This window comes from Cottoperca gobio, chromosome 4, assembly GCF_900634415.1.
Source record: "Cottoperca gobio chromosome 4, fCotGob3.1, whole genome shotgun sequence".
NCBI lineage: Eukaryota > Metazoa > Chordata > Actinopteri > Perciformes > Bovichtidae > Cottoperca > Cottoperca gobio.
The window spans coordinates 11,241,089-11,258,370 of record NC_041358.1 but is presented as its reverse complement, the minus strand read 5'-3'; the positions used below and the strand labels follow the sequence as shown (position 1 = coordinate 11,258,370).

Below are 17,282 nucleotides of genomic sequence, written 5' to 3'. Positions count from 1 at the left end.
TACCACGCCCGCCCTCCATGTTATGTGTTGTTTAGTGATTTATCAATATGTTGTTAGCGTTGTATAATGTTGTTTTTTCCTTAATATTTATATATAAATGTTTTTTTTAAAAGTCTGAATTCCTTTTAGCTGCTACACTTTCAGGGTCCTGATATTGTGAATGCTTGCCATCGGTAATACATTAGTGACACCTGTGCTTTCCCTGCTGTCACAATCAGCAAGTGAGATGACGTCACTCCATATCTCTGCAAATTCCACATGAACAATTACATAAACTAGATGTAAAGGTGTTTTCAGACAGGCACCTTTCCTATAGATATATTGTAAGGTAAAGCATAGTTATGCAACTACATGGTCTATTTCTGTATATTCTGCATATTTTAAGGAATAGTGGAACGCAGAACATCTGGCACATTTTTCCAGTCAACAAATCAGAACCAAAGGTAAACCCAGAGTGGTGGTGTGTTTGTTCAGTCAGCTCTAGAGGAAGGGTTCATATTGATGTCTGAGTGAAGGAGATGACTGTCTATCATCCTTGTCTGTAGACAAGGATGATAGACATAGACAGTCATCAATGCTTATTTCTGTTTATTTGCTACAGTAGTTTCATTCAGTGCTTATTATTGAATAATACATGTGTCGTATTCTAAACCAGCAACAATAAACCTGCAGCATTTGAGGACATGAATTGTGCAGAAGAGTTATAAATATCAAAGTGCAAATATCCCATGAAGTATTAATAGTAATTCATGTGCATGAATCATTTTTTAAATGTATCCCTGAACAGCAGCTACACATTATTTCTGATTGTAGTTGGAAACAGGCTTATGTTGCCCATTAATTAGTGTACAATAACAAAAGAATTAGTACCCACATACATACGTACGTCTGCTAAAGGACATGTAATGTAATGTAATCATTTGTACTGTAAAACATCTAATGTGTGAGTACTGGCCCATTTCAAGCACTAATTTCATGGTTGCAAATATGAAAGAACCATCCAGGAAATTCAAACTTAAACCTGAGGCCAGCACACCACATTGCAGGCAATCTGTTTGTAATGTTTGTGAAATATCCTGCTGACAGGCAAACAAACAAACTACCAGGGGCACAAGAACAGCTTCCTTGGCAGAAGTAATATCAAGAATAACGAGTAAAGCCTGGCTACTACAGTGCAGTGGAAACTAGGCTATGAAGAGCGTCTCCCCCCTGTGAGCCAATAACAGCATCAGCTAACAAAGCGGTTATTTCCCCCGGAGCGGTATGAGCTGAGCCTTGGAAGAGAACACATGAGACACACATTCACTGTAATAATCGTCAACTCAACACGGTTATTAATCATCTGTACGTTTATTCATCTGTCAGAAAACACACACACATATACACAGCCTCAGAAATCAGTTGTCCAGGCATCCATCCAGTCAGTCAGTCAGTCAGTCAGTCAGTCAGTGGTATATTGGCAACATTGTTCAGAGGCACTAAAAGTGTGCTGAGGTTTTCACAGAGAGTACAGGAGTATATGGTGTCCTGCAGGGGGCGCTGCTAGGAGGTTTTGGGTCACCTCACAGTAGATGGAGGTGAGGGGTCAAGCCCAGGAAACATGGGCTTTCATGTGAGGCAAGCATCACCTGTTCTAAATGTTGTGATCCAACGTTACAAGTGGACAGGCATATTCAGTACATACATGATAGCTTTAAAGAAATAGTTTGACATTTTAGGAAATATTCGATTCCCTTTCTGGCCGAGTATTCGATGAGGAGCTTGATACCACTCTCTTGTCTGTGCACTGAGTATGGAGCTGGAGCCAGGAAGTAATCAGCTTAGCTTCATTGATGTTTCCTAGCTTCTGGCTTTACTTCATGGTTATGCGGACCACTGAATATCTGCAGTAGTGATTTCCTGCTGGCCCCCACCCCACGAGTTCCCGCTCAGCCCATAAGAGTTTACATTCTGATGACGCCACTTTCTTTTCACACTTTTCTCTGCTCGAGGAAAGTTTTACAAATATAAATACTTCATGGATAACAAATGAATTATAGAAAGAGTCATAATTGATTGTTTCTTTGTAGTTTGAGGTGTCCTGTCAACAGTTTTGCAGACATCTCTTTTATAATGGTGGCCTGTGAAGAAAATGCTCTCTAGGCCACAGGAGAATATTTCATTGCAATACCACGAGTGGCCACTGGGGTGAGCGGTGGCGCCATATCCAGTTCTTATAAAACCTCCATGCTTAGCTAAGCATACAGACTGGAAACATAGGGACACAAACAGCCTAGCTTTCTCTAAAAAATAAAATAAGATCTGCCTTACAAACTTCATAACAAGTTGTAGCTTGTTTTTTTATTCCAAACAACAACTGAAATATGTGTTCTGTGATGACAATTCTTAAATCCAGGTTGACTTTATTAGTTATTCCAGAGGTTTTTTGGCCTCTTTTCTAAGAACGTTAAAACGTAATTTCCATCTTGGCCAAAAAATAAATAATTTCTGTAGGTTTATTCTTGACCTTGGAATCACATCTCTGTGACAAAAGAACCCTCTAGGTTCACTTACTTGGCTTTTCTTGAAGCTTTTGTCTGAAAGCTTATCCTAGCTATCCCTAGGTCAAGAATGAACCTACACAGACAACTATTAGTGGTTTTATGGGGAGTTATGTGCCATAACAATTTCATGGGGAACAAAAACTGGGACCAGTGACTTCCCAGAGTCTTGTTTTTGCTGTGAGGTTGCCAAATAGTAACACTGCATAACTCCTCCTGAAACCACAAAGTACACCAGACCACAGAAAAAAGAGATTTAGAGGTGTTGGTTGGTAGATGTTTTAACTTTGGACAGAGACATGGCAGTTGTTTCCCTGTTTCCAGCCTTTATGCTAAGCTAAGCTAACCACCCCCTGGCTTTAGTTCCATACTTGCACAACCCTCAGACATGAGTGTGGATATCAATCTTTATCAAACGCAAGAAAGTTAATTATTGTTTAAAACTGTGCCTTTAACAAATGTTACTTTGCAAATCTTGCTATAAAACAAATAACATACATATTAAGGTTATTCTCAATTATCCAGGTGCTCTGATGTCTGGAGAAGATCAAAATCACTGGACGAGAGTTTTGATTGAAGACACTTCACTGTTCATCCAAAGAGCTTCTTCAGTTTGAATTGTTCCTGGGAAGTGATTGTAACCAAGGACTTTTACATGCCCTCATTTTAACAGTGGATAGTCCCGCGCTACTAGTTGCATGGTTACCTAATACCACTATTCCCCACAACAGTTGGACTGAAGAAGCCTTTCTGATAATAATTTGGATTAAACTTTCTCCAGACATCTGAATAAATAACTTTCCAGTGTGTATTTGTAACAGTCATTTCAAAGACTGTGTCTGCCGAACACATGTCAGATATTACAAATGTGGCCTTTAATAACTCTAATGATATCAAAACAACTCGAGGTCCATCATCATCTCTTTGTTTAGACCAGTGGCGTCTAATGTCATTGAAGTAATGGATATAGATCCTGTGATTTAATAATAATAATAATAATCTGTACCAGTGTTTTTTCCTCTACTTGACCTCACAGTTTTGCCCATCTGCCCTGGTCTGATCAGTCCAACAGTTCACCACATGGATAAACATATATAATACACATCCATAACAGCTTCAACTTCTCACATTGTAAACATTAGGATACAAATTATTGAGAAGCAAATAACAACAATTGTAGCAAATGAACACTTGAACTAAACAACATACGTTAGCATACTTTTCTTTATAAGTGTCTTTATATATTCAGTGCAGAATCATGATTCTTTCCAATGCCCTTTTGTAGATTCAGCACAGCATACAGACATTTCCAACCAACCAGTCATGTAAACCTCAGAAAAAACATTATTGAACAGCATCCTCACTCTCATATTTCCTCTCAATAATAGAAACATTTGAACAGTTATTAGGTATGAATTTACTCATGCACAAAATAAACCAGATACAATGTATATGGTGCAATATGTATTTTAAAGCACTTGAGTTCAACTTATACACACATCAGGATTCTGATGGTTAATAACAGTGAAACCAATAATTCTCAGTATATTATAGTGACCAGCTGTTACAGTCTCTAACAAGTAAACACAGTTGGAACAAAACAAACAGAAGCAGTACCCCGGGTAACAGTTTTCTAGAAGCATGAATGCAATCCAATCAATTTCAGTGAACACAGAGCAAATGAAAATGCCGATTGGCAAAATATTAAAGCTGTTAAAAGTTAATGGCCATATGTAGATGCCTTTATTTGCCACAGTGGTTTCTTGATTTTGGAGCTTTTGACTGCTTGAAACTTTTCTGCAAGCAATGACGACTCTTAAATGCAGAATGGTGTTTAACTGCAGCAATATCCATCCAAAAATAGTCCTGTGTAAAAGGAGCAGTATACTGGTGGTTTGGCATGTTTTAGCCCATTAAGTACAAATGCAATTTACTATGTTATCTCATTTCTTTTCAATTAGAGCCTCCTGGTTTCGAGATGTGAAAATGCCATTAGATTGATGCTTTTTTTAGTTGTTCTCTTTGAAACTCTTTCAAATGAACAAAGAGGCTATGGATGAAATGTTCATTATCATGAATACATTTAATCTTGTGTAAATCTTGTTGTGGCCTCCTTTAGTGTCCTGACTCATATATTGGACGACCAGTGATCTTTAAAATGAAACCAATCTTGCATCCATTGGGCCCATAGAGCACTAGCGTTTTCTTTAACCCCGCCTGTCTTTTTGGGCCCAATGGCATCACTTGGTAGACCAGGAAGTTGTAATTCCACGGTTTGGCCACTATGTCAAATTGGCTTCAGTTAGGTAATTTGATTTTACAAAACTTTATGTCGGAACATGCAACAAGTGAGCACAATAGAAACAATAGGATTAGCGAGTAAAGCAAGACTCGCCTTAGTTAATGTACTTTAGCTGAGCAAACTCCCCAACAACTTTTTAATTGATCAAAGATCAAAATCCAATTGGCATGCGTGAACCTCTGGGGCAGTTGCCCATCTTGTTCAAAGAAACAATCTGAGTAGGGAAAGGTCAAGCTTTGGTTGTCCACACTAAGGTCATAACTTGCGAATATCAAGTAGATGTGTAAAGAGTCCTGAGCCAAAACGTTTGGGAACCACTGGTTTAGAAAGTCCAAATAAATGACTGAACAGAAACAAAAAAAGGTTTGCAGGCTACAGTCTTATGTTAAAAGCTCTTAAGGCGATGCCAGTTAGATAGTTTCCTACAATCTCCTCATTTCTTCCATTTCTTTACAGTTTATTACTTCATGCATTTGCTGAAGGTGTTCAGTAGCTGCAGGAGTGTATAATAATAAAACATAATTAAAGGTTATGCTACCCATTCTTTCATGTAAGACAAAGCGTGTTATTTCTAGGAGGAGGAGTGCTATTAACAGACTGCAACTGAAGAACTCCTCGACTAGCTGTGTCTCGCCCACAGTATTCGTTACATCTCTTCTTTCATCAGCTCATCTTTGTTTCTTTCTTATTAAACCATACGGCACAGTGGGCTAATAAAACAGCTTAGCATTTTGTTTTCTATGCTGTGTTTGTCTCTCCCCCTCTCTCACATTAAATGCCTAAACACCGCAGTACTTTGTCCTCACAGTGCTTTTCTCCTGACTTTCCTCGTCTGTGTGATCAGGTGTTTTTGTGCTCCAGAGACGAATGAAAGATGTGAACAGCTGCCTCTCTCCACAGCAAACCAAACCAGGATGCTGCTTTCCGTTCACGTTGTAACACTTCTGATTACGTGAACCGATCAGACCTTTGACTGATTGAATTATGTGGGAGTGGGTGTGCATCTGTGCGTAGACTGCTGCTCTGCAGGATAGATTGGAAAAGCACATTTAAAATGAAACGGGAACTTTTTCTTCCCCCTGAACTACAGATCTCTATCTTTGTATACTGTCTAGATAAAATATGTTGAGAAGATGGAAAATCATAAATATAATCATTATTTATATTTAAAGGATTAAATAATCATCAATCTGTAAATAACAATTTAAAAGACAAGAGTTGTGTGTTTCAAACAATAATTATTATTTTTTTGATCATGTGTCTTCTTTAGTCATTTAAAGTATGACAATATAACATACAAATGCCTTGTGACTGCACTGTGTTCAGCTCAGCAAAAGTGAACTGGAACAGAGAGTCAAAAAAGGGATGAATTTAACACAAAAACAACTGGACTGGCATACAGGGTTAAAAACAACAAAAAACAAAACAGACAAAAAAAAAACCTGTCTAAATGACAAAATCCACATCCCTCCTCTGCAGCCATTTCACACTGCATTAAAACCTGGTTGTGTCCCTTCTGGGAATCAGAATTCATTGGGAGAATTGAATGATATGTCTAACAAGCAGAAACAGCCATGAGCTTTTTCAAACGTTCATTTGCTATTTGCAAACTAATTACAAGTTTGGAGTTAAACGCTTTCGGCTGCAGGCATCACTTTGAGTTCCCGACGTGTTGTCACATTTCTTCCCATCACAGTGCCAGTGTGGCTGTGTTAGGAAGACAAAGAACCTTCAGAGACAGCCTCTCCTGGCATGTGGTCCTCCAGCACAGTCACAATGAAGAGACGAGCAGCTTTTAATTAGACGGATGGTACCAAAGTTACTTTTACCAATGAACAAGGGCATCGCCTAAAGTGCTATAGAGGGCGTACGGTAACATCCACACACAAACATACAGTGCTGATGGATAGACATTCAGTCAGTGCACACTTTGTACAAGATTCCTGATCATTATTAAATAGATAGATGAGTATTTACAATATATGCTAGGCTAACATTAACCAAAGAATAGTATTCATGTATATTATCCTATATTTACATCTATAACGTAATTTGAGAATCTTTACATAATATTTATGTGGATTTATCACAAGAAAAGAGATGACACAGAATATAGAAAAACCCAAACAATACTGTTGGTTGGTTCCCACTATATGTCAAAATGGCTAGCCAAAGTTTATTCTTTAGCCTAATTCTCTCTAAAGGCACAAACAAGGCTAGCCAGGGTGTAGCCTTCAGCCTGATACACACTAAAGGACCGCTAAGAGGTCGGCTAAGGCTAACAGATTCATGTAACACTGTTTCTACCAGATGATGTTGTTCGTTGTGCTTTGTTTTTTAAATTAGCTTTGGATTTTATTACCTGTGTTAGGTTATAAAGATGTTGAATTTGTGGCTCAGTCGCCATGAAGTCCCTGCTGTAGGGCCTGTAAAAAATACCTGTAGGGCTCAAACTTTGTCCTCAGTGATGATTGTTTTGCCAAGGACCAGACATATTCTGACTTCAAGTGTTTGCCTCTATACTTCCTTTTACTTCCTGCCAACTAGTTTCTCTCTATTTTCAACATTTTGCATTCTCTATTAATGCTTGAACCCTCTGATTGTCCCAAGTGTGCCTCCTCTCCTGTTATGTTGGCTCTTTGTGCACCACTAGTCCTCTCCCTGTGGCCTGAACAATCTCAAGATTTACTTGCAATCCATTTGCAATTACCTGTATTCTGAGTCATAATGCAACCTACTTAGAGGAAAGTTCACCAGAGACAGTGTAACAAATAGGAAACCTTTTTTGACTTGTACATCATTTTCTCCAATCCCTGTTCTCTGCATACATGTTGCAGCCAGTTTTAATATACAGACATGATTTCAAGAGTAATACCCAGATCAAATAAATCCATCAAATCCAATTATAGCTTCATATGGTAAAGCATTACGTCAAATATGAGGACTTAAGTGTTTAAGCGTATCAAATGAATTGCAACAAGATCTTGAGACCATGTGGGCTAATCCCTTCACTAAATAGGCCCCTCAAACACGGGGCAGTATTTGCTTTCCTGCACTTTGGTCTTCTATTTTGTTTCTCCACCTATTCTGTCCCACTCTAATCTCTGTCTTTTACCCCCCTCCCGTCTTGTGTCTCTTAGCTGTAGCCGAGGTTCTCCATCTCGTGGCGGTATCTTAACTCCGACACTTTTGCTTTGTGCTGCTTGCTCTCCAGATGCTGCCTGAAGTCCGTCTCCTGCTCGGCTCCGCAGTTACACATGGAGCAGTAGAACTGTCCGCTCGGAGTCACGCACATGGCCAAGTCCCTCGGGATGCGCTGCCTCGGTCTGGGATTGTAGTACGGCCCTGAAAGGGGGAAACAGAGGAGAGACGGCAGACAGGAGAGAATAAGTAAGCTTACAATCATTCAGTCAGTCACAACTTTGATCCAGATCCTTTGATGTTGAATCAATAACTGTTATATTGATTGGCATGAAACTTGGAACAGACATCCACGGAGCCTAGAGGATGAATCCAAAGGACTCTGACTTTTCCTCTAGCACCGCCATAAGGTTCACACGATCCTGATTTTGAGTGAAATGTATTCACAACTATTGGATGGATTAAAGGGTCAATGTGTAAGATATGCCAGAAATTATACTTGAATCATTAAAACAATTAACATTATCAACAGAATGTGAAGAGGTAACAGTGGTGACGTTATGTCAAAGACGTCTAAGTGTTGTGTTGCAGAGACATCTACTGAAGTTAGCATTCTGACTAGTTCAGAGTACAGAGGGAGAAGAAGCATAGCTGCCTGACCATGTATGTATTGTGTCTGACTCGCTTGTAATTATTACAGCCATGTTCCGTGTCTGTTTTATAGTTTGTTTATTGGATTACATTAAAAGTGGCAGAAACGAGAAAAACGACCCGCACCACCTCGACCGGCTCTCAGAGTAAATGCAATACACAATATAAGAATATATTAGAAAACGATAAATATGCCAAACTACTACAACTAAAATAAAAACATTGGAGATTTTCTGGACCCAGTTTAGAGGTGACATACTGCCTCCTTTTTCTTTGGAGCAGGTGGCTCGGAATTACACATTGAACCTTTAAAATGAAATTTGGAGGCTGGTTGAACTGTAGTAACTGGTGTTTCCTTGACTTTTCCTCTAGCATCCATCATCCTCAGCTGTGCTTTGTGTGTAGTGCTAATTAGCAAATGTTAGTATGCCAACATGCTGAACTAAGATGGCGAACATGCTTAACATTATACCTGCTTCACATCAGCATGTTAATAACATTGTCATTATGAGCATGCTGATGTTAGCATTTAGCTCAGACCACTGCTGCGCCTACATACAGTGGAGCCTCACACAGACCGCTAGCATGAATGTAGACTGTTAGACTTTAAATTACACAATTAATTGATTATTAAAAATTATTGATCAACTTATAATTTTTTAATACAATTTCGATATTTTCCACATCAAAGACACAACTGATTTTGAATATAGACCAGCATCACACACTTAATTCTAACCTAATATATGACTAATGCGTGTGATAAAGATACACAAGTCATCTGGGATTACAACCAGGTGGATCATTGGAAAGAGAGCATTGCTTGTTTGAGTGTGTGTGCGTGTGTTACACAGCAGAAAAACGAGACGGAGATAGGGAGGGAGAGATAAAAAGACAGCGAGAAGGCAACCGCAGGAGAGAGTGCAGCTATTTTGGGATTTGTCCATCAAGAAAACTGATTAAATCAGCAGAACGTTGTGGTGCGTGTTTGACAAAGAGAGTGGATGGGACAGAGAGGAAGGGAATTGGCTCTACTTTTATGATTTATCCTACTTTATCTTGAGCTACTGTTTTTGTCTGTGGAAAGATAAGGGGACATAGTGAACAACGGCAAGAATGAGATGGTTGTTCGACGTCAGCAGAAAGTCTAATACCACTCTGTATCTGTTTTCACATGCACACAGACACACACACACACACACGCACGCACGCACGCACGCACACACACACACAACACACACACACACACACACACACACACACACACACACACACACACACACACACACACACACACATTGTAATAAAATGATAAACGCTTTGGGTGAAACATTCCATTATTAACATCATTTCTTAGATTTTACCTGGCATGGAAGCAGGTAGCTGTGGGCTTCGGCGGTTTTTCACCAGTCTGTACTCACTGCCATCTTTCCTGTTTCTTCTTGGGGCTGCCTCATTGCTGCCCTCCCTGAAACAGGCAGAGGAGAGTCAAAATCAGTTTTGGTTCAAAAGGTGGATGAGACACACTATATGGCTATCGTTTCCACAAGTTAAGCTTGGCTGGTTCGGTAATCAACAAAGCCAAAACCAGCTATGTTTTTGACTTTAGCAAAGTATTTTTTCTCCAACTAGTCAAAGCAGACAGTTTCCTGAGACGCATAATGTATATCTCATTGGATCATTCAGTTTTACAATAATGAACATGGCTACAGCCAAAATATGACTTAGTTATTCAAATACATTTATTTTTCTGAGTAGCTTGTATTTCAGTTGTGGCTTCTAGGAGATTTACTAGACAAATGCTAAACCAATACAAAGCCAAATAAGGACAAGACTTCTGTATTCTGCAAGAAGTTTCTATACCTAAACCTACATGTTAATGGCGTTCTGTTGGGCCTCAGCGAGCCGTAGTTTCTTGGCGTGATTCTTGCCCTGGTAGTGGGCCTGTGCAACTGCCAGTGAACTGAAGGAGGCGTCACACAGTTTACAATAGTCATTCTCTGTGGCCAAGATAACCCGGGTTGCTCCCTTATACTGCGCCTGTAGACACAACAAAGCAGTGCAGTGTATGGGGTAAAATAAGTTAATAGTGAGAAAGAGAAGAAATACATTTTTAGGTCTGGGGAGAAGAAGAGAAGAATTTCTTTCACAACTTCTTAAGATTTTCAATGTAAAACACATAGAGATTAAAGTTGTTTAATCATGAACGAAATCACATCCATGTGCTAAAGCTGAGAATACACTATGTGAGCTGTGAGAGAATCAAAACAGTAAAGTTGTGGGCCAGACAGCTAAACAATGAACTGAAAGTCCCTATAAAGTTCTGTAAAGCTGAGAGCAGCTGCATATTCAGGTGATCAATCTCTTTAGGTTCACTACAAAGAGAAACCCCTATCACATTAGGTCTGAGACAATGTAGCATTACACTAAAATGCAATTTAAATACAGCTAGAATATGTAGAGACAGTAAATTGTTCAGTGGTGAGCGGGTGATGTGAGTTTCCACAGAGTGACTCTGCAGTTCTTTACCGACTCCTCAGAGGGAAACTACCTCTATGAGCAGACTGGCTACATCAGCAGCAGTACACCAATCTCCTTAACTAAAACTGTAACATTTAGGTAGATTGGTCCTGAGTTTGGATCTGACCTGTCTGCCTGCGTCACTGTCGTTTGATCCTGAGCTGAGGGATGTCTGGCCCGCCGCCTCGAGGACTTCAGGGATCCTGATGGCTGGAGGCTGTTGACTGCCAGCGTAGAAATTTCTTAACTTTTTACTGTGGTTCTTCCCCTAGACAAACAGATGAGGAGAATGTTGTGTTCATGTATGTATCTTAATATGTTTTCATGTTTTGTACATGGCTATTTCAACTGACCTGGTAGTGAGCCTGTGCCTGCTGAGCGGAGTTAAGGGTAACATTGCAGAGTTTACAGTACAGTGGTTTACACAGTTCCCCCAAACCCAGAGAGTCTTCCGGCTCCTCCGTCCCCAGCAGAGAGCCCTCATCCTGGGGCTGCTCGCTGGCTGGGGCAGCCTGACCCGGAAGAGGACCAGGGATGAGACAGGACATCGGGGATGGGATGAGGCTGGGTCCTGGGGGCATTAGGGCCAGGTGGGAAGGGTCTGGGCCCATAACATGAGGGGAGGACATGGGGCTGTGAGGGATGGTGAATCGGCCAGCTCTGGGCACCACTACAGGTGGGGGCACCAGTGCTTGTGCAAGGTTCAGAGGTGGAGGCCCCAACGGTTGTAGGAGGTCCATGGTTGGAGGCACTATTGCTTGTGTGTGATCTATGTGTGGGGGACCTAAGGTGTGTGCCATTGGTGGAGGCCCCAGTGGCTGAGCTGGGGCCATTGGAGGGGGGCCTAAACTGTGTGGTGGGGTAATGATGAGGGGATGTCCTAACGTGTGAGTAGCAGTCATTGGAGGGGGCAAAAGAGTCTGGGTCGGAACCATAGTTGGAGGTCCAATTGCCTGAGCAGGGGATAGGGGTGGTGGGCCGAGAGGCTGCGTAGGCGCCAATGGTGGAGGTCTCAGCTGGTGCAGAGAGTCCATGTGGTGGAAAGGCTGCTGGGGATGGCTAAAGAGACTTAGGGGAGGCTTCAGCATGATCTCTGGGCCTGTGGACAACAGAAGCACATACACATTACTTTAAACAGGGGAAGATATTACAAATCAAAGACATTTCTTACAAGCAACATTGTGGAAATAGTTGGTTGGTCTACCACTTTGGTCTGGATTGAAATATCTCAACAACTATTGGATGGATTGTCAAGACATTTTTTATGTAGGGTTCACAGAGGATTAATCCTAATGGCTAATCTAGTGCCATGAGCACGTCAACAATTTCACTTATCCACTGAAATATCTCAATAGATAGATAATGTATCCACATGTCTCTGTTGACTCCGTTGCTTTTCCTCTGGCACCACGTCTTTCGTCTAAGTAACTATCAGATGGATTGCAATGAAATATGATTAAATTCTTTGTCCAATTCTTTGGTTTATGGTGAAATGCCTACAAAACTAAAGACATTCATATCAACCTCCCTGTTTAGTGCTAATTAACTAATGTTAGCATGCTAACAGGCTAAACTGAGATGCTAAATATGGTAAACATTGTCATTTTGAGCATGTTAGCATGCTGATGTTAGTATTAAGCTCTTTTGTATAAAAAGAAATTGCTTTATGAATGGCACCAGAAACTGGGCATGCATTGCTTATCTTTAGACCAAAATTCATTAAAATCTTTAAAACTGTTTTTAAGATATCCTACTGACTAACAGAGTAAAACAAACACAGGATAAAGAAAATATCACTTCCTTGGCAAAGATGAATATGTGATTTGCATTGGATTAAACTGCTTAGTGGATATTGTCTATTGAAGTTGGTGAAAATCAAGACCAATGTACACTGACGCTAAGAAAAGATACATTTTTCCTTGGAGCCCTGAGGCAGGAGTGATATAAAGGAGAGATGTAAAGAGATGGGCAAATGGAAACACATTCTCGGACAGAGGAGCTTTACACTCCAGTGGGCATCAGAAAGAATCGGCTAAGCCTGCAGCTCCTGCAGTCATGCATATGGGATGTTACATACACATGCATGTGCACACACACAACAAACGGAGACAGTGACAGGAATAATCCTCAAGCTTCTCTGATTGGAAGAGATCACAGCCTGAAGTCTGACTGCTCGAAAAACTGCAGTGTGTGTGTGTGTGCTTTCTGTGTTTGTGTGTGTGTGTGTGTGTGTGTGTGTGTGTGTGTGTGTGTGTGTGTAAGTATATATATATATGCATGGTAGGCATGATTGTGTATAAGAAAAAAGAAAGAAAGAGCATTATATTAGGAATGGAATGGCAATGTGCTGATTAGTGTGTGTTTGATGTGCCACTCGAATGTTCAATTTTGTGTGCGTGTGTGTGTGTGTGTGTGTGTGTGTGTGTGTGTGTGTGTGTGTGTGTGTGTGTGTGTGTGTAACCACATACAGTATATTGTCAGGTCAGTAAAAGAGCCAACAGCTGTGTCAAAACTCTCTGTGCTGGAAGCTTTTATCTGTCCAATGGTGGTGATTCATGGACTCAAAATAACATCCTGAGGCGTTTGTGTTTCCAAACTGCTGTTCACTGTCAATCTGTCTGTCCAGCCTGTCTGTCACCTGGAATGGCTGACCTCAGGAGAAAGGTATGCTGGACAAGGCACTGACCTTACTATAGTCCTGTCAACTGCAAGATGAGACTGTGGGAGATTCAGCAGGGCTGGATGAGTTGGCTATACATTAATAAAATAATATTATGCTACAGTTGCATATAAATAAATATCAGTTTCACTACTCATTGGTATTGTAAGTGTTGTCTAAACATTTCCTGCTTATGGAAGCTTTTTTCTCTGGTAGCTTAGGGAGCTGCAAAGGCGATTAATTTGTTATAAAGTGCAGAAGAAGTGGGTTTGAATTTACCATTGTGAGTGGACAATCACAGCAAAGCAGCTCCAACAGAACCTCAAGCTTCATTAACAGATAATGTAAAGAAAAAGAAGTAGCAGACACACTTTTAGTGCAGTGCAGAAGCATTACAGAAAAGGCAGATTTAATACCAAAGATGCAGGCAAAACAAGTTTTAATGTTACAATAAACATTTTATGTTTAAAAGAGGACCCAAAATGTATTACAATAGGACACATTTTAAGAAGTTTGTGCTTTAAATATTCATATATATTCACAATATGCATTGAATGAGACCAATATGTTGTTGAATTAGACACCCCCTCAATGCTCCAAACACCATCCATATCCACCAATCAAGTTTAACATACTGCAGATCATCAACCTAATCAGCAGCAGCCTCATGAGAACCTTTCAACCCTGATTGAGACCGCCTGCACAGCAGTCTGGAAACTGTGCCTGAAAACATAACAACTGAAACATGCTACAATTTACTTTTTTGTCCACCGGCCAAATGGCTAGTGACCAGCCACTCAATAGATTACCATTCATTTTTGTCTGGTGAGTGATGCAAATCGACTAGCCACTTGCATATTTGAGCAACATTTGACTGACAAATGGTGCATGTGTTGTACCTTGGCAGCATATGTTCACAGCAGTGGACTTTGCTGAAAAGTAATACAAAAACTGTTGTTTTACAATTGAGTTTTTGGAGAGGACACAATCAACTTAGCAAGTCAAAGTCAGGCCTTTGTAATGTTGCTCCGAAGCAGAAGGCAGAAAGTGATCAGTAGATTGACAACACAGTAATGTTCATCATATTTGTGGAGAGATATTGTTCTCAAAATCTCAAAGAAATCAGCCACAGTTAGATTTATTTTTAAACTACCTCATAACTTATTTATGGTTCATCACTTGTCAGATTTTTTGAGTTTGACTAAAGATTTCTTGCTTTTACAACCATGAAACAAAACAACTCCAGCCCAAGAGTCTGATGGACTCCACTGAGAATCTCTAAATAGGCCAAGTCTTCATTTCTCTAGAGTTTCTCTTGCCGTACTGTCTTGTGTCACATCAATTATGGAGCAATGAGAATCACATGCCTCCTGCACTTATTCCATCTGCTTCACTGGGCACCGGACGACCGCAGATGCAGCAAAGACCACATATGTCCTATTGTAGTTCGCAATTTACTTACTGTACCATTAGAGTAAAGCCTATAGCTTTCACTTTTGTATCTCAGTAGTAGTAAAGGCTTGAATGCATTTCATAGTAATTAACATACATCTAGTGTTATACTCATTTGAATACTTTTATGCATTAGGCTACTATTACTGTATCAAATAGTAATTATCCATTCCTCCTTATGAAAAGCAAGAATAGCTATGTCAGACATACTGAAGAAAAAGCCCATCACGAATTACCAAAATTGTATATTTTGTCTGACAAAAAGTTGAAAAATCCAGTAGTATTCAATTGATAATGATATAAAACAGAGAAAGGCAGCCACATGCTAAGATGTGATTAATTAAATCCAGCAAATGCATGCAATGTTTACTCTAATAATGACATTATAAATGATTGATGGTTTACCAAAATTGTCATCACAAATGTCCACCTTACTACTGCCTACTGTTTCCGCACTGCACATTTAACTTCCAATCATTTACAAAAACTTCGACTCACTTCAATGTGACACTTCATGCAGTCCATGCAATGAAAATGACTGCCTGTCTGCAGTTTAATGGCAGGAATGTTAGCAGGTGTATTGATCAGTCTTGGGCTATAAATCTGGATCATCTCCATGACCATGACGCTGTCCTGTGTTAGCAGCGACTGTGTAGGTGCAATGAAGAAACACTTACTGTGTAATTGCCACATGTCACCATCATCTGACTGCAGCTCAAGCAATGCAGTGAAGGGAGCAGCAACGATTACAGTTTCTATTTCTTCACTTGCTCTGACAACCACTTGATTGACTGCCATACCCGAGAGATTAAAGAGAACATTGCATTGAGGCTATTCACCGTTTTAAATTACAGTCAGCTCAAACCTGGAGTCTCTCTGCAGCTCTCCCACAGTACAAAATATATTAGAGTATCTCGACAACCTCGGATTTTGCATCGCAGCATCCATGCTCTTTAAACTGACTAGCTGGTGCACCCCTTTACATGACATTAAGATGTTGACAGCAGCACCAGGGCAACCGGTTCAACATCCACCATCCTCATCTGCAAATGTCTCTGGTTAGATTGTCTCCATCCCTGCACATTATAGCGCATGAGACTGCTGGCAGTCAGAGGGAAGATCCTGTATGGCAAGCCTCTCCTTACCTGGCAAACGGGCAAGATAATGCCTGCTGTCCCCGTAGCTGACAGGCGGCGAAGTATAATTTCTGCAGTATTCCTGCACTCTGGTAGTAAACTGCATCCCCGTTCTTCAGCTGCAGCGCCATCATCGCAGTCACATCCCTTGGCCAACTTCTTTCCTAAAAAACCGAGCGGCCAGGCAGGATGACAGTCCCTACCACACGCTCCGACACCGAGTATTTCACCGGAGGGGTGCTTCAAAGATGAGAGCAAAATACAGACAGCGTCAGTCAGCAACAATACATATTAAATGTACAATATGTAAACACAATGCGTTTATGCATTCACATTAAACACCAACAAATATGTTCTCATCCTGAAATGAGATGTTTTAAAGACATATACCCTGCAGAGGATCCTCCGGCGTCCCTCTCTTTCTTGGTACAGTCCATTTCCGATGATACCGCTGCTGATTTGCATGGGTGGCAATCATGACACATTGTATGAATATGTTACACCTCTGTGGTACACCCTGGTTGTCTATTTATGAGTCTCAAATCTGCAGGGAAAACAGCCGGGATGGTGTTGTGATGGAAATGTTGTTAATATATTGGCACATAAAATAAAAGGCTTCATTAGTCAAAAAGGAATTCAACCTGTGGAAATATGATAACTTTTGAAAACTACATTTGCAATAAGTAACACGTCTTCTTCCTATTATTAATAGTAGCCTACTAACATGTTTGATAGTTTTGCTTGCTACACTAGTTATATTACTTATTTCGTAATATTAGATAATACTACTATTACTGTGTGAGACCATATGATGCTGTTGGAAGATCCACAGCAATAAAGATAGTATGTGGTCTTTGAGTTAAGATTTTTTTGTACACCTA

At 40.3% G+C, this 17,282-nt stretch overlaps 1 protein-coding gene across 1 annotated transcript; it reads right to left on the bottom strand.

The window, feature by feature from the left end:
• Positions 1 to 1,331: 1,331 nt before the first annotated feature.
• On the bottom strand, positions 1,332 to 16,532 carry zmat3 (zinc finger, matrin-type 3). The gene is given in 7 exon segments (XM_029429581.1): positions 1,332 to 8,187; positions 9,999 to 10,102; positions 10,508 to 10,674; positions 11,282 to 11,422; positions 11,508 to 12,253; positions 16,411 to 16,483; positions 16,485 to 16,532. Coding segments are annotated over 7 exon segments (1,488 nt in total). The 3' UTR covers positions 1,332 to 7,978.
• Positions 16,533 to 17,282: the final 750 nt, after the last annotated feature.